This window comes from Hypanus sabinus, chromosome 2 (genome assembly GCF_030144855.1).
Source record: "Hypanus sabinus isolate sHypSab1 chromosome 2, sHypSab1.hap1, whole genome shotgun sequence".
NCBI classification, from domain to species: domain Eukaryota; kingdom Metazoa; phylum Chordata; class Chondrichthyes; order Myliobatiformes; family Dasyatidae; genus Hypanus; species Hypanus sabinus.
In genome coordinates, this window is record NC_082707.1 from 32,593,774 (window position 1) to 32,612,664 (window position 18,891).

At 41.2% G+C, this 18,891-nt stretch overlaps 1 protein-coding gene across 1 annotated transcript in view; it reads right to left on the minus strand.

Annotated features, from left to right (window-relative positions):
• The window catches only part of nyap2a (neuronal tyrosine-phosphorylated phosphoinositide-3-kinase adaptor 2a), a 198,647-nt gene extending 180,974 nt beyond the window's left edge, over positions 1 to 17,673 (minus strand). The window contains exon 1 of the mRNA XM_059963176.1: positions 17,471 to 17,673. Within this exon, the coding sequence (XP_059819159.1) occupies positions 17,471 to 17,673 (203 nt within the window). The remainder of the gene's footprint in view (positions 1 to 17,470) is intronic.
• Between the last annotated feature and the right edge of the window lie 1,218 nt (positions 17,674 to 18,891).

The window sequence follows — 18,891 nt, forward strand, 5'->3', positions numbered from 1 at the left end:
AAAAGGTGGCATCCATCAATAAGGACCTCATCATCCAGGTCATGTCTTGTTCTCACTGCTACCATTAGGAAGGAGGTACAGAAGCCTGAAAGGACACAACCAACGGTTCAGGAACAGGTGTTCCCCTCCGCCATCTGTTTTCTGAATGGACATTGAACCCATAAACACTACCTCACTACTTTTTTATTTCAATTTTTGCACTACTTATTTAATACATATATTTACTGTAATTCACAGTTCTTTTCTATTATAACATATTGCAATGTACTGCTGCCGCAAAGTCAACAATTTTCACAAAATATGCCAGAGATATTAAACCAGATTCTGATTTAATGTGGTAAGAAAAAGCCTGCTAACAATAATACCTGCACAAAAGCTAGGACAGGGAAATTGAATGATCAGCACTTTACAGAGTGAGAATAGGGTTGAAGGTGCTGGGGTGGATTCTATGGGGAAGATGACAAGTGGAGTGATAGAAGAGAAAATAGAAAAACATATGTGGTTAGGAGTACTACAATATTAGTTGGGCTATGTGCCGTAGTTTGATAGCCCACTAAATCTTTTTAAATGTTCTACAGGATTGGCAGTGAATAAATCCATGGAATATCTTTTGATTTATAGAGGAAAATAACGAACAACTTCCTAAAAGCATATTGCGTAATGTTCTTGTACTGAAATCACATTTTCTTAATTGGATATTGATTTTGTTAAGTAAGGAAAAAAAATAAAAGATCGTTTTGGCTGGAAATACACTAATTGAGAAGACCAATGAAATACATTGCTTCATCCTGTCCATCTTTGCACTGTCCCAACTACTTACTTAATTTTTTTAATTCTCGCTTTACATATAAGGTTGAAATTTGATTTCTATAAAGAATAGAACAGCTTTATATATGTGAATTAGGAACAAAAAATGCAGAACAAACTAAATGTGTCAGGCAGCATTCATGGAAAATAAAAGCAGTTTAACATTTCATGTTGACGACACTTCATCAGAAGCTTTCTACATTTAATGTTTTTTTAATCAAATACCAAACCTAATGGACTAGTTGATTTTCTGCAATCCCACGGCAATAAGTCTTAAAGTCTTGTTGTGAAACTCATAAGTATTAATTTATGCCAAGTACAGTGTATTTCTGTATTGCAAACTAAATTAGTAGTCCCTTGGAATGAGCTGAGATTTCTTCTAAATTGCTCATAGCCTTTAGAAAATAACTTATTTTGACTAATTGAGAATATGTTGGAATTCAACCATACAAAGATAAAAGTCAGTGCTCTCCTCAATCTGACATTCTTAAACCAAGATAGTTCAGAAAATACACACAGTAATATTAATGCACGTCATAATGCTTCTGATGGTTACAGCATATGTTAAAATAGTGGTCAAAGGAAAGATATACTATGCATCATTTTAGTACCTAATTGATCTTGACTAGATTATTGACTGTCACGTTGCTGGAGCTTTCAGATACTAGAAAAACATTTTAAATATCTAGACAGCTCGATGACCTTCGTCTGGTCAGGGAAAATGAGGAGGTGACAGAGAGGAGCTATAGGCAAGTAGTCACACGGGGGCCTCGGGAGACAGATAAGTGGGTAACAGTCAGGAGGGGGAAGGGCAAGAGTCAGATACTAGAGGGTACCCCTGTGGCTGTCCCCCTTAACAATAAGTACTCCTGTTTGAGTACAGGTGGGAGGGACGACCTTCCTGGGGGAAGCAAGAGTGGCCGTGCCTCTGGCACAGAGTCTGGCCCTGTGGCTCAGAAGGGTAGGGAAAGCAAGAAGCCAGCAGTAATAGGGGACTCTATAGTTAGGGGGTCAGACATGATTCTGTGGATGCAGGAAAAAAGCACTGATAGTAGTTTGCCTCCCAGGTGCCAGGGTCTGGGATGTTTCTGATCACGTCCACGATATCTTGAAGTGGGAAAGTGAATAGCCAGAGGTCGTGGTACATATCGGTACCAACGACATAGGTAGGAAAAGTGAGGAGGTCCTGAAAACGGACTACAGGGAGTTATGAAAGAAGTTGAGAAGCAGGACCTCAAGGGTAGTAATATCAGATTATTGCCTGTTCCCCACAACAGTGAGTATAGGAACAGTGAGGTGGAGGATAAATGCATGGCTAAGAGATTGGAGCAGGGAGCAGGGATTCAGATTTCTGGATCATTGGGACCTCTTTTGGGGCAGGCATGACTTGTACAAAAAGGACGGGTTGCCTTGAATCTGAGGTGGACAAATATCTTGGCAGGGAGGTTTGCTAAGGCTATTGGGGAGAGTTTAGACTAGAGTTGCTGGAGGAGTGGGAATTGAACTGAAGAGGTGGAGGAAGGGGGCGGTTGGCTCACAACTAGACAAAGCTTGCAGGCAGTGCGAAAGGGAAGATGGGTAGGTGATAGCGAAGGGATACGCTCAGACCAATGGTTTGAGATGTGTCTATTTAAAGCAAGGAGAATCCTGAGAAAAGCAGATGAGCTTAGAGCGTGGATCAGTACTTGGAGCTATGATTTTGTGGCCATTACAGAGACTTGGATGGTTCAGGGGCAGGAATGATTACTTTGAGTGCCAGGCTTTAGATGTTTCAGAAAGGACAGGGAGGAGGCAAAAGAGGTGGGGGTGTGGCACTGCTGATCAGAGATAGTGTCACGGCTGCAGAAAAGGAGGAAGTCATGAAGGGATTGTTTATAACTCTTTATGGGTGCAAGTTAGAAACAAGAAGGGGTCAATAACTCTACTGGGTGTTTTTTATAGACCACCCAATAGTAACAGAGACATCGAAGAGCAGAAAGGGAGACAGATTTTGGAAAGGTGTAATAATAACAGGGCTGTCATGGTGGGAGACTTTAACTTCCTAAATATTGACTGGCATCTCCCTAGAGCAAGGGGTATAGATGGGGTGGAATTTGTTAGGTGTGTTCAGGAAGGTTTCCTGACACAATATGTAGGTAAGCCTATAAGAGGAGAGGCTGTACTTGATCTGGTATTGGGAAATGAACCTGGTCAGGTGTCAGGTCTCTCAGTGGGAGAGCATTTTGGAAATAGTGATCACAATTCTATCTCCTTTACCATAGCATTGGGTGGGGATAGGAACAGACAAGTTAGGAAAGTGTTTAATTGGAACAAGGGGAAATATGAAGCTATCATGCAGGTGTTTGAAAGCATAAAAGGGGAATAGATGATCTAAGGAAAAATTATGGCATAAATGTGTCATATGTTCAGGGGATATTTGCATAGTGTTTTGCATAGGTACATTCCAATGAGACAGAGAAAAGGATGGCAGGCTACAGGAACTGTGGTGTGCAAAGGCTGTTGTAAATCTAGTCAAGAAGATATGAAAAACTTAAAAAAGTTCAAAAAACTAGGTAATGATAGAGATCTATAAGATTATAAGGCTAGCAGGAAGGAGCTTAAGAATGAAATTAGGAGAGCCAGAGGGGCCATGAGAAGGTGTTGGTGGGCAGGATCAAAGAAAACCCCAAGGCATTCTACAAGTATGTGAAGAGCAAGAGGATAAGACGTGAGAGAATAAGACCAAAAAGTGTGACAGTGAAAAAGTGTGTGTCAAACTGTCGGAGATAGCTGAGGTACTTAATGAATACTTTGCTTCAGTATTCACTATGGAAAAGGATCTTGGCGATTGTAGGGATGGCTTACACGCAGACTGAAAAGCTTGAGCATGTAGATATTAAGAAAGAGGATGCGCTGAAGCTTTTGGAAAGCATCAAGTCGAATAAGTCTCAGGGACCGGATGAATTGTACCCAAGCTACTCTGGGAGATGAGGGAAGAGATTTCTGAGCCTCTTGCAATGCTCTTTGCATCATCATTGGGATTGGGGAGGTTCCAGAAGACTGGAGAGTTGCAACTGTTGTTCCTTTATTCAAGAAAGGAGTAGAGATAGCCCAGGAAATTATAGACCAGTGAGTCTTACTTCAGTGAGTTAATGGAAAAGATCCTGAGAGGCAGGATTTATGAACATTTGGAGAGGCATAATATGAATTAGGAATAGTCAGCTTGGCTTTGTCAAGGGCAGGTCGTGCCTTATAAGCCTGTTTGTATTCTTTGAGGATGTGACTAAACACATTGATGAAGGAAGAGCAGTAGATGTAGTGTATATGGATTTCAGCAAGGCATTTGATAAGGCTTTTTGAGAAAGTAAGGAGGCATGGGATGCAAAGGAACATTGCTTTGTGAATCTAGAAATGGCTTGCCCACAGAAGGAAGAGTGGTTGTAGATGGGTCATATTCTGCATGGAGGTCGGTGACCAGTGGTGTGCCTCAGGGATCTGTTCTGGAACCCCTTCTCTTCATGAGTTTTATAAATGACCTGGAGGAAGTGGAGGGATGAGTTAGTAAATTTGCTAATGACACCAAGGTTGGGGGTGTTATGGATAGTGTGGAGGGCTATCAGAGGTTACAGCAGGACATTAATAGGATGCAAAACTGGGCTGAGAAGTGGCGGATGGAGTTCAACCCAGATAAGTGTGAGGTGGCTCATTTTGGTAGGTCAAATACAACAGCAAAATATAATATTAATGGTAAGACTCTTGGCAGTGTGGAGTATCAGAGGGATCTCGTGGTCTGAGTCCATAGAGCACTCAAAGCTGCTGCACAGGTTGACCCTGTGGTTAAGAAGGCATACAATTTATTGGCCTTCATCAATCATGGAATTGAATTTAGGAGCTGAGAGGTAATGTTGCAGCTATATAGGACCCTGGTCAGACCCCACTTGGAGTACTGTGCTCAGTTCTGGTCACCTCCCTACAGGAAGGATGAGGAAACCATATAATGGGTGCAGAGGAGATTTACAAGGATGTTACCAGGATTGGGGAGCATGCCTTATGAGAATAGGTTGAGTGAACTTGGCCTTTTCTCCTTGGAGCGGCAGAGGATGAGAGGAGACATGATAGAGGTGTATAATATGTGAGAGGCATTGGTCATGTGGATAGTCAGAGACTTTTTCCCAGGGCTGAAATGGCTAGCATGAGAGGGCACAGTTTTAAGGTGCTTGGAATTAGGTACAGAGGCATGGAATGGGCTGCTGGCGATGGTGGTGGAGGCGGATACGATAGGGTCTTTTAAGAGACTTCTGGAGAGGTACATGGAGCTTAGAAAAATAGAGGGCTATGGGTAACCCTAGGTAATTTCTAAAGTAAGTATATGTTCGGCACAGCTTTGTTGGTTGAAGTGCCTGTATCGTGCTGTAGGTTTTCTATGTTTAGACGGATTATATTTAGTACCAAGAAATGTAAAATAAAGGTCATCGATTTAAAAATTAGTTGGGTGATTAAAACTCTGCTGACACCATTGAAAAATGGAACAAAATTGAACAGCTTGTGATTCACCTGAGAGTAAAACACTAGAGATTACTGTACAACAAATTAAAAGTGGATTAATTTCTGAAAATGAATATAAGTGATGCAATAACCCATGAAATTCTTTTGATCTTTACAACATATTCAGCCTCCTTGTCCATTTACTTATCGTCTAATAATTCTAATCATTGCTTCAAAAGTGTTTTCTAGTTGCAGTTTCCAACTTGTTACCCAGTTTTCAAAGTATTGTGTACAAAATTTGACTCGTTTCTTGCGAACAATAATCCTGTTCAAAATTTGAATGCAAATCTTTAAATTTACATAAATTCTATAACTACTGGTTTAAATTGCTACATCAGTCATTCCAATTTTTTGAACTTTTTTATCAAAAAGTTTATTTTCTGAAGTAAGATCCTCCTGCTGTAGACAAAATGAGCAAAGAAAAGCCTTTAAAGTGCAAATGCCATTTCTACTTATACAGTTGAGTGAGAGGTGCCAATGCATCACATCAGTTTCTGTCAACGGTCCTATTTAGAGTGACTGCGAGAACTCGCAGCTTATCAAACTGGTATACGTCTCGATTTCCAATTTGCACTGTGCTTGAATGAGAAGCGTCACCAATTCACAGCATGCTTGCTCTTCCATGTGTGGGTTCAAAATGAGAGGAATATTGGTACTCGTCAGTCATCCCATTCATACAGTGCTAGTGTGAAAAACATCAGCTGATCTCACCAGCGCTCATTAGGCATCCTTAATGTTGCATCTGTCAGCTGTTCTACGGCATGCTGGAAACGTCCGTGTGTCATACACACAGCTATTTTTTAAAACTCCATGGAGTATCTAAGATCTGAATCATCAATAATCATGAATTTTCCCAATTATACAGAACTTACATCACAGAAAGCCAACTATTTACGGAAACAATTGTACCAGCGTCTTTCTCCTTATAAATCCATAACCACCTTTCTTCTTTTAGATCTGTTAGAATTTCCTTCTATTCCCTTCTCTTTAACTACCTATAAACAAGTAAAAATCATCTGATGTGTTTATCCCTCTTACTGAGATGTACATTATGCTGAATGGCAAGCTGGGAATATTTGGTTCATGCAGAGAATGACTTCTTACATTGAGGATGAGCTAAATGTCGTTTGTCACCTATATTAATGAACTGGTCGAGAATATAGGTGGCATAATTAGTAAATCTACAGATATAACCAAAATTAGTGGTGTAGTGTACAAGAAAGAAGGTTGTCTACGGTTATAAAAGGATTTAGATTGGCTTTGAAAGTGAATAAATGAATGGCAGATGGAATTTAAACTTAACAAATGCATAGTGATGCATTTTTGGAAGTTAAACCAAGGTAGAACTTCCACAGTAAATGCATGACCTTGGAAAATGTTGCTGGACAAAGAGGTAGAGGGGCATATTTCTCTGGAAGTGGTGAGATAAATGGTCCAGGTGATAAGGGTATGGCATGGTTGCCTTCATCAGACAGTTCTTTGAGTACAAGAGTTGAGGTGTCATGTTACCACTGTACAAGATGTTGGAGAGACCTTACCTGGAATATTGTGTGCCATTCTTGTTTCTATACTTGTGACTAAGCTAATGAGGATGCAGTAAAGGTACACCACGATATTGTCTGAACTAGAGCAGCGGCAAATCACCTATCTGAAGTATGATAAGATGTAGCTCACACAGGTTTGCGGATTGAGTACATAAGGCATTGATTTGCAGCAGCTTGGTGTTTTGACGGTGATTGGGATTAATTCACAAAAACAAATTCAAATAAGGCAGGGGCAAGTGGAGCAGCCATTGATGGAGTGGCCTTTGTTAGAGTGGGGATTTTTAGGATTTAGTTCTTCGAGGCTTTAGTGAGAAGAGGCTTGAGTGAAAGGAGATGAAAAAGCTGTAGGTAGATATTTCCCCGTTTTTTTTTTGCTTTCCTTCTTTATACTTGCAGTTACAACAGCAGGGATGCCAGGCTAGATAGTCAGATACAGGTACTCTTCTTACAGAACGTGGGAAAGCAGGGAGAATTTGTGTGTCCCTGACAACTACACCTGCGAGAAGTACATCCAGCTGCAGCTCCTGACACTCCACGGGGGTGGCTGAGGGGGTAAAAGATAGAACATATAGAGAGATAGTTATACACGAGGTGCAGGACACAGTAGACTAGGTGACATTCAGGAATGGAAGAGGGGGTTAAGCAGCCAGTGCAGGGTATCCCTGTGGCTATCCCCCTCAACAGCAGGTATACCACTTTAAATACTGTGGTAGGGGGAGGATGACCTAGCAAAGGAAAGGCATAGTGGTCTGTCTCTGTGACTCAGAAGCGAAAGGGGTGGGGGGAGAAGCCAGCTGTGGTGATGGAGATTTGTTAGTCATGGGAACAGAAAGGAGGTTCTGTGGATGAGAACGAGATTCCCAGTAGGTATGTTGCCTCCTGGGTGCCAGGGTTCACGACATGTCGGATCGAGACCTCAGCATTCTTAAGTGGGAGTGTGAGCATCCAGAGGTCGTGGTCCATGCAGATACCAATGAAGAAGATAGGAAGAGTGAGTTGAGTGAGTTAGGTACTAAGTTAAAGGGCAGGACCTCCAGGGTTGTGTTCTTCAGAGATTACTGAGAGCCTACTAGTGAGACCAGAAATAGAAATCATGCAGTTTAACTTTTTACTAAAATGTTGGTGTTGGAGGGAGGAGATAAGAATTTTGGATCATTAGAATTTCTTCTAATGACCTGAGGTGACCTGATAGAGGTGTATAAGATGATGAGAGGTATTGATCGTGTGGTTAGTCAGAGGCTTTTTCCCAGGGCTGAAATGTTTGCCACAAGAGGACACAGGTTTAAGGTGTTGGGAAGTAGGTACAGAGGAGATGTCAGGGGGAAGTTTTTTACTCAGAGAGTGGTGAGTGTGTGGAATGGGCTGCTGGCAAAGGTGGTGGAGGCGGATACGATAGGGTCTTTTAAGAGACTTTTGGATAGGTACGTGGAGCTTAGAAAAATAGAGGGCTATGGGTAAGCCTAGTAATTTCTAAGGTAGGGACATGTTTGGCACAACTTTGTGGGCTGAAGGGCCTGTATTATGCTGTAGGTTTTCTACGTTTCTATGTTTCCAGGGAAGTGGGACCTATACAGAAGAGATGGTTTGCACCTGAAAGCTTTTCCCGAGATATCAAGAAAATGTGGAGGATTGTAGATTTTACACAGCATATCACAGAAACCAGCCTTCTGTCTATGACCGGTCTACACTTCTTACTTCCACGGTAAAACTTGCAGCACAATCGGTGATCCTTAAGGTAGTCGTAGCTGGCAGAGGTAGTGGGGACAGGCTCCCTCTACCCATTAAACACTCCCAATGGCGTGCATCACATAGCCTCTGACAACCAAGTCCAGTGCCTGGCCTTCATAGAAGGCTTAGTTATTAAGGCCAGGAGATTCATTTCTACTGACAGGAGAAGGCGCAAAAGCAGGTTACTGGTGTCCAAAAACCAGTCACTTTGGGAAGCTGGGGCTCATTGGCCATGGTTGGCAGCTCCTCTTAGAGAAGGAAATCTCTGATCCATTGGCTTGCAGCTATACCCATACCCAATTATGGGAAAGACTTTGGGACTAAACCCCGACAAAAGATCTAGAGCTGGAGCCCCTAAAGCAGTTCAATATTGAGCTCAACGCTGAATGACAATTCCTGAGATGCCGTTGGTGTCAAATCATGTTGGATTCTGCCAATCCTTTGGATTCATCAACTTTGTGAAGAGCAGGAGCCTACTGCATGGGCAACATCTTGCTCTCCAAACTGTACTGCCCTGGCCTGCATATTGGCTTGCGTATCACATAGACAACCAGGATGCAATATCCATGACCAATGGAGGTCCTCATAATCAAAGATCCCACCCACTCTGGACTTCCTTTCTTTTCCCCACCACCCCCATCAGATAGGTGGTACAAAATTTTGAGAGCATGTTCCAGCAGGTTCAAGGACAGCTTCTATTCCACTGTTACTGGATTATTGAATTGTTCACTAGTACAATAATATTGACTGTTGACCTCACAATCAAACTCTTTGTGACCTTGCACCTTACTCTACCTTCATTGCAGTTTCTCAGCACAGTAATACTTTATTTTGCAACGTGTTTCTTTTTATCTTGTACTACTTTAGTGGGCGGTTGTAAGGAATTGATCTATACGTACAGTTTACAAGACAAGTTTTTCTCTGTACCTTGGTATATGTGACAATATTCAATTAATTAACAATTGATTAATAATTATTTTATTGTGATATTTGGCACTGGCATCATGGCTGCTTTTGCCACAATGTGGTGCTGAAACTAATTCAGTATCTGATGTGCTCATGGAACCAGTTGCATATTTTGCAATGAAGAGCAAATGTATGCAAGGCTCATTTAGAGTCTATTTCCTATTTAATGAAGGACTGCTTCTCTTAATGAACACTTCATATGTAATGCACTGGGAGGAACAATAAAGTATTCAAATGAACTGCAACATCTGATGAGCACAGGCACCAGGACAACATTAACAGCTCCATCATGGAGGGTGTACTGATTAAAGAAATGCCTTTAATTGAGGTATTGTTTGGTATGAATGTTATTAATCCCTAGCCAAGTGTTTCACCTCCTGGTGCCAGACACAGACCAGCAATGAAATCAATTATCACTACAATGCTTGAAATCCCTTCAAACTGAGTGTAAAGTCTTACTATACCATAATGTTCTACTCCTCCCAAATTATTTCATATTTTAACGTATTTACAAAATGTATACACAAAGAAATTTTCCACAAGAAGAGGATTTGGTTTTATAATTTTTTTTCCATCCAATTATCTCCTTTTTATTCTGCTCTTCCTCAGACACAAAGCCCAAATTTGTCTTACTGTCTCCAAATCTGTATCAAATAATATTATTGTGGCACAAGCAAATTTTATGTGATTGTCTCTTATCATTTCCCAAGAGGCAAAAATCAAGACATTGACATTGAATTGCTCTATGTTACATTTGATTCTGCCACTTATAATGGTCCTAATATGCTTATCAATATTAGGAAAATAATTTAGCATCAACATTATCAAGTTGGAAGTGGAATAATTTACAGCTGAGGGCAAAGGCATCAACCCATGGTATTAGAATAAACCAAAACCCAGTCCAACTTTTCAGCTCTATCCCAATTAGTCTTTATGGAAATTCTTTACTTTTATCTTAAAGTCTACATTTATCTCCAGTTCAACCATCTGAGCTTCACATATCTCAGTCACCTTCATTTCACAGCCACTTCAGATTTATAGGGTGCAAATAATGTAAGGATATACCTCCTCCTTAACCACGACTTCACTGTCAACCAATCCTTTCCTCTTTCAAATAGACAACAACTACCACCTGACTAGAGCCTTGAAGTGGTTGGGATGATATTGGTCATCTCCAGGTCATACAGGGCTCCCAACCTTTTTAATACCATGGACCAATACAATTAAGCAAGGGGTCTGTGTACCTCAGGTTGGGAACCACTGCATCAGCATATTATGCAAAATGAGGGATTTATACATGGTGAGTCACTAAACCTGATTAACCTACAGACAGGGCTGCATAAGTGTAGCCAAGGGCCATGACCCTGAAAGATGTAGTCATATGTCAGGTCTCTTCTAGAAGATCCAGGGCAAGGAATCTCTGGAGCAACCTACAGATGAAGACTAGTAAGCAGACATACCAGCATGCTCAGATAATTGGCAAGTTTGCATGAACTACAGGGAACAGGGGACTTCCGTTCTGTTCTGACTTTTTACAGCTTCAAACCATCCAGTGTGTGAGAGGTACACAGCAACCTTTGGCTTATTGGCTCAGAGTGCAGCCATCCTGGCTTGAAGGCAATTTAACACAAGGCAACCCAGAAACCATCCTCCAATGGATTACTAGGGTCAGTGAGACAAACTCCCAATCCCGGGAAAAAGTTTGGAAGAGTGGCAGAGATTTCCTTGTCCTTTTAGTTAGTAGAAGGTGGAATATTTTCTGGGTCTCACTGAAGAAGTCTTCGTGAGTTGCTCCATTGCATCTGAGACCTACAGCTCATACATCAGTGGCAAAATCAGCCCTCCTGCAAGCGTCTTACTCACTCTCCTACTCATACCTCACACTTAGCCAGGTCTCCGAGAAATACTGGTCCTTAGTCCTTGCCAACCAGATCTACTTCAAATCAGTGAAAACCTCTTCAAATTCTCTTGATGCTTTGGACAAGAGGAGAATGAGGGATTTCTCTCCATCAGAAGACAATTTCTTCATGTGTGGTGATAAATGGATCTTAATTTAGCAACAACACACTTGCTTTGCACATTAATTAATGGCATCAGCAACATATGCAGCCCACTTTCAGCATGATCCTGGGATACATACAGTCACATTATACTATTCACTGAGTGGAATAGTCCACACAAAATAGGTGACTGATAACATGTGATTGAAAGTCAAAGAAAATCACACTTATAGTTCAGAGGAGATATAGAGCCCAAGTTTATGGCTCCTGTTGTTAATTGGGTTCTGATGAAAGTTCATTGACTTGCTGGGTATTGCCAGCATGTTCTGCTTCTGTGCCATGGCCCATCTATGTTTTTTCCTCCCCTCCATCTTCTGACGTTTTGCTACCGATTCCATCAATCTTTGACCCCTAAAATCTTCTTCCAATTTGCCCAGTTCCTGCAGCAAACGCATTGCTTCCTCAGCACTACGTACACCTCCACCTATCTTTGTATCATTTGCAAAATTTGCCACCAAGCCATTAATTCCATTATCTAAATCATTGACAAAACTTATGAAGAGTAGCAGTCCCAATACTGACTCTTGAGGAACAGCAGCAGTCACCCAGAAAAGGTCCCCTTTATTTCCACTCACTGCCTCCTGCCTGTCAGTATCTTTCCTGTAAAATCATAGGATATTATCTTGTTAAACAGCCTCACTTGAGGCAACTTATCAAATGCCTTCTGAAAATCCAAGTAAATGACATCCACTGCCTCTCTTTTGTCACCCTACTTGTTATTTCCTCAAAGATTTCCAAGTGATTTGTCAGGCAAGATTTCCCTTTACAGAAACCATGCTGACTTTGACTTATTTTATCATTAGTTTCCAAGAACTCTGAAGTCTCATCCTTAATAATAGACTCCAACACTTTCCGAACCAGAGGTTAGGCTAACTGGCCTATAATTTCCTCTTGTTTATCTTCCTCCCTTCTTAAAGACACATGTACTGAGGCACAATGATAGACTTTGTTTTGAATACCATGCTTACAGATCATTTCATTGTTTGTTCATTATGTGCCATGTTGTATGACATGGGCGATCATGGTTCTTCCATAACCAGGATTGTTCTTGCTAAATTTTACTATGGAAGTGGTCTCCCATTGTCTTTTCCTGGGCAGAGTCTTTACAGGATGTGTGACTCCACCCATTATCAATATTCTTCATTGATTGTCTTCCTGACATCAGTAGTCACATAACCAGGACTTGTAACAGGCACTAGCTGCTCATATGTCCATTCTCCAACTGGTCCCATAGCTTCACGTGAAGCTGATTAGGAGAGATAAGCAAGTTCTACACTTTGTTCATGGGTTACCTGCAGGTTAGTGGAGGGAAGGAGCACCTTACATCTCCCTTGGTTGAGTAGTATCTTCACCCTGCCACCCAATCATTTCATCATCTCAGTATATTGCGGTCACACAGGGGAAAACAATATAAGAATATAGAATAAAGTGCTACAGGTGCAGTGCACTGTAGCCAGACGATAGGATTACGGGCAAGATAAATTGTGAGGTTGAGTATACTCTCTGTCCTAAGGAATCATTCAATAGTCTTCTAATCTTTGAAATTGGAAGTACGTGTTGGTTACTGAAACTTGTGAAAGTGTAGAGACATATATGGCTTGGCCAATAAAGCATGGCTCCCTGAAGGAGAGAGTAAACTTCATGTTTTTCCTGTGATGCACTAAAGACCTGAACAGAGGAAGTGGGAAGGAGAGAGGCATCGAGGATAAGGAAGGAATGGGAGGAGCTATCCCAGAATGTGAGTCTCAGTGTAAAACCTGTCCGCATTGCTGCAGAGGGTAATGGCTAAAGTCAGTATTCAGACACATTCAATTACAACTTCAGCTGCAACATAATACCATACTCCAAGAGCAATGACGCCGCAGTAATCAGATCTGGGAGATACTAGGCATTCCAGTAGCCTTGGAGCAAGCAACAACTCCTTGTGCTTCAGCCTGCTCCCCTCAATGTACATTGAGACTTGGTGATCTAGAAGCATTTAACATAGTTTTACTCAAAGCAACAGTCTGCAGAATAATTATCCTGGTAATGATGATCCCGCTGAATACAGGTAAAAATAAAGGTTAGCTTTATTTGTCATATGAACACTCCTGAACCTAAAAAAGTGACCACTAAAGTTTTATCTGTGGTCTTCTGCCGCTGTAGGCCATCCACTTCAAGGATTGAAATGCTGTTTGTTCAGAGATGCTCTTATGCACACCACTGCTGTAATATGTACTTGAGCTGCTGTCATCTTTTTGTCAGCTTGAACCAGTCTGGCCATTCTCCTCTGAGCTCTCTCATTAACAAGGCATTTTCGACAACAGTACTGACACTCACTGGATGTTTATTTTTGTTTTTCATGAAATTCTCTGTAAACTCTAGAGACTACTGCCTGTCAAAATCCCAGGAGGTCAGCAGCTTGTGAGATACTCAAACCACCCCGTCTGATAACAGCTATCATTCCACGGTCAGAGTTACTTAGGTCACACTTCTGCTCCATTATGGAGTTTGCTCTGAAAAATAACTGAATCTCTTGACCATGCCTGCATGTTGTTATGTATTGTGTTGCTGCCACAAGATTGGCTGATTAGATAATCCCATTAACGAGCAGTTGTATAGGTGTACCTAATAAAGTGGCCACTAAGTACACAACAAAACGCATCGAAACTTACAGTGAAATGTGTCACTTGTGTTAAATCAAATCAGTGTGGATTGTCCTGGGGTTTGCCCATAAGTGTCACCATGCTTCCTATTGAGGGTGCGAGAGTACCCTTCTACTCCTAAGGTGTGTGTGTGTGTGTGTGTGTGTGTGTGTGTGTGTGTGTAGTGTGTGTGTGTGTGTGTGTGTGTGTGTAGTGTGTGTGTGTGTGTGTAGTGTGTGTGTGTGTGTGTGTGTGTGTGTGTGTGTGTGTGTGTGTGTGTGTGTGTAGTGTGTGTGTGTGTGTGTGTGTGTGTGTGTAGTGTGTGTGTGTGTGTGTGTGTAGTGTGTGTGTGTGTGTGTGTGTGTGTGTGTGTGTGTGTGTGTAGTGTGTGTGTGTGTGTGTGTGTGTGTGTGTTGGGCACATGAAGTTAGCTGTATTATTGAGGTTCAACTTGTTGGTGCAAAGGATTAAATGGGCAGAGTACATTGATTGACATAATGATCTACCTAATCTGCGCACTCTGGGATCCCTTCCAATACGAAGGTCAAAGAAACTTTTGCAAATAAATCTTAGTTTGCACATCACAGCCACACTGGAGATGGCTCAACAACTTTGGCAGCAAACAGTGAGATACTTCAGACAATACTTGCAGCCTAACAGACAGCCTGTAATCCATGTTAGACCAGCCACAATTAACATCGTCCAACACCAGTTACAGTATTAATAAAACTGCTCTCAAAATCCCTATTGCCAACATTCTGGCTTCTTTTTAAACAGACCAGGCTGAGTGTCATTAACATTTGGCAGTTTAGCTAGTTTTTTTTTCAAAACAAATTCTTCTCCATCAGTACTTATAGACAATTCAACACCCACCTCCAAATCGAACGTTCTCCCATTCTCGGTCACAATGAATCTGCTCACTTTTAAATTGTGAACTGGTCCGTTCGTAATTCATTGACAAGCAGAAAATAGCCCTCTATTCTGATGACAGTGTGACAAATATCAATGTGTCAAAATGCTAGACATGAACAATTCTATTTATATGGCTTTGCAGTGCGAATTATCGGCCTTTCATGTCACTTCCCATCAGGTGTCCTAGTTATTCCGTAATGTTAACAGTATATCACTTCGGCTTTTATTAGTTATCCTATTTATATGGGAAGAGTGGGAGGAATCTGAACTTATCAAACAGGCACCTGTCAGATGAATAATTTTAAGAGGTAAAGCAGACATTGCGTGGGTATAGAGATGTTGAGCTTCTTTAAGGATCATCACCATGTCGTGGTGGGGAGGCCTGTGAGTTGCTGAGATCCCGAGACTGATGCTGTCGGGAGCTTAGTTCCTTGGGGTCACTCATGGTGGTAAGGCAAGCTGGAAGTTCCAGACAAAGAGAGATCCAACCAAGACCTCAACAGTGGAGGTGACAGAAGGTGACGACACATCACAACTCCAGTGAAAGATCTCCAGTGGTCTCATATTCCTTGCTACAGGACCGTGATCCCGATTTGTCAAGGATCATGCGACGACTGTCGGTGCATCAGACTCCCCACATTAAACAATATCATGCACAGGTGTTCTTCATTAAGGGGATAACCCCTTAGGAGAACATTATACTTGACTGGAGTGATCGCACTACTAGTTCTATATTTTGGGCATGTGGAATCTGAAGCCTCAGGCCTCACCAACATGCTGCTGTGTCCACATACTACTTGGAGTTAGAAGCCACAGGACAGGTGAGGAAGATCAGGCATGCAGGGAAATAGTAGCAAGGAGGTTTCCTCACTCCCTGGGAAGCAGCAGAAAGCCAAGGGTCATACTGTAGGCCCTAAAGGAGCAGTGGCGGCAACCCCATGGAGTTCCAGTTCAATTGCCTTCAAGACCATTTGGGCATTTGCGGACCACAGCATCTGGCTACCAAAGTCTCTAATATCAAAATGGTCACAATGGAGTATGAAATGGAGCCACTCAATTTTAGCTGCTCAGTAAAGTTCAAATCCCCACCCCCATTCTCCATACTAATGTGCATTTGATAGTGTTGCCTGTTTTTCCTTGCTTTCGTTGTCCCCGTCCTTCAGCCTGACATATGATAATGACAGACTGGTGTTCCTTTCACTCGCCAAGGTCCAATCATCAACCTATTTGTCTAGCACATGAAGGAGCAAAACATCGTTGATCTGAAGAATGAAGGAGAAAATCAAGCTAACAGGTATCACCAAGAGCTGCCACACTCCAGAATATTTGAACTTTTTGCATATTGATCATTAAGGAGCCCATGTCTCTTGGAAACCTCCAAAACTTCTTAATTTGCTGTAAATTACTCTTGAAGTGTAGCTGCAGAGTTTTGAAGGGAAATTTGGTGGTTCGTCAAAGTGCAATATGTTTTGATGTACAGCAGCTGAGATGAATGAGCATTTCCAGCTTTTGATGGTTTCAATTGATTGTGCTTTCGCAACAGAGAGAGTGTTCTGTTTTGTGTAACACGATGCTTGACGCTTCCTGACTGCTTTTCCCTGGATGGTGGTATGGGGGCTTTTAGTTTCACCTTGAACATTAGAGCATATATGTTGGATCACTGCTTATTGCAGCATCAGGAGAAGGCTCAGCCATTATTGTGATACAATCAACATACAGAGACTTCCATTTCAGATGTATTTTTCACAATAAAGTAATTGCTTCTGTAAAAACGAAATGACCTTCACAGTACAAAGAAAACTTTCCTACCCTGATTTATGTTTCACACCAGTTCCATGCAGCCACTATCATGTTACACGTAAATTTGAGACATTATAAATGAATCTTGCATCTGGCATACAGCGGTGACTGTCATATTTAGAATGTCACACTTACGGAAAACAATCTTAAAATGAGTTAATTGCTAGTCACTTTCTGTCAGTTTTTCTGACCTTGGAAAGAGCCATTGATTAGTGAAAACACTGGCAAATGACAGCCAATTACATGCAAATCAATCAAAGAGAAATCAACCTCCATTTGACCTCATAATATGACTATTTATGACAAATAGGCCTTGTGGCCTTAAAAGGACATTATACAACACTCCTCAGCGTCAGAACATTCTGTTTTGTGTCAAGTGCCATTACGTTCTTGTCCTGATAATGCAACACCCTAAAATGAGCATCAATTACTAGCATTTTATAAAAATCTTTGGAAATGAATTTCATCTTTTTAGACACACATGCAAAACGTATTTAGTAATTACCTCTTTATTGCTTCCTCTTGCCTTCTCCTTCTCTCACTTTTTTCCTTGAGGTAAGCCAAATTTGTTTCATTCCGCATGCGATCATTTTCACGAGCAATGTCCGAAGCATTCTGTATCACCAAAGCATCATAAGCCCTCAGTCCCTTATCTTCAATGAACTGAAGAAAATTGGCTAAGGCAGCATCTTCCTGCTTAGAAGTCATCTTCCTTCAGAAAGCAGATGATAAGGGGAGTAGCTCGTCCTGTGATGTAGAAACAGCAAGTGTGTTCAAACAATTCATCAGTGGTATTCTCAGTATTTCCAAATATTTAGCCATTTGCCTAAAGGGATTACCTTTACTGTCCGCTATAGAAGTACAGCTCCACTAAATAGGATTATGCATAAATGGTTGACTGGCATAAAGAATTTCAATGAACACATTCCCCAAGAATTAAAACTATTTTGTCACCAGGAAGATCACAGCAAAATACTTGGCTTCTTGTTTGCAACTTCTAAAATTCATTATTGGAATATGAGAATCTTAGTTAAAGGGATCCTGGACTCCACTCAGTTTTTGTTTTAATCCTAAAAACCCTTTGAAGATTTGATGGAAGCCAATCTGATTACATACCCATTGTCTCAGCTGGATGCAACAAATTGACACAGAAAGAATTTGTAAGTTATGCAATATTGCTGTGTCTCCTGATGAAGGGTCTCGGCTTGAAATGTCACTGTTTATTCATTTCCATAGATGCTGCCTGACCTGCTGAGTTCTCCTAGCATATTGTGTGGGCTGTCTCCATGGATCTGTGTTTATTGTTCTTGGTGGACAAGAGGATACAAAGTAATAAAGAAAAGATCTGAAAGTGGCAGGAACTCCTGCATGCTGACCACGGGGACTGCAGATATATGACTATGAAGTTTCTGCAGGGAACTATTTGAGGGAACTATTGACCCCAGTTGCTCTCTTATGGAATTCCGGAGCCAAGCAAGAATACGTTAAAAGTAATCTCAAAATCAGTTATGTTTCATGTGACTTACAGTAATGGCTGTGAAATAAATTGAACACTGAAAACAAAATGGTTTCTGCAGCATTTAGGATGTACAATACTAATAATACTGCAATCCCATTTTACTAATGGGCTGAGCATCTGGCTGAATGTGTAAGAAATGATTCTAGTGCAAAGTTATAGTGTCTGGTGAAAATTGGATGACTCTATCATGATCTCAGCATTAATGATTGATAAACTATGTAGGAATGCATTGTTTTCACTTAGCTGGCCAAAATGAATTATTAATAAAATATTGGCTTATTAGTGAAGTGTGACCTTTGCAGGCAGAATGTAGTGAAATGTTTAATTAAAAAAAATACTTTAATTTCTTTTTTTTAAAGTTTACATCATTGTGAAGCTTGTCACTAGTTAGCAAGGAGAATTAATAC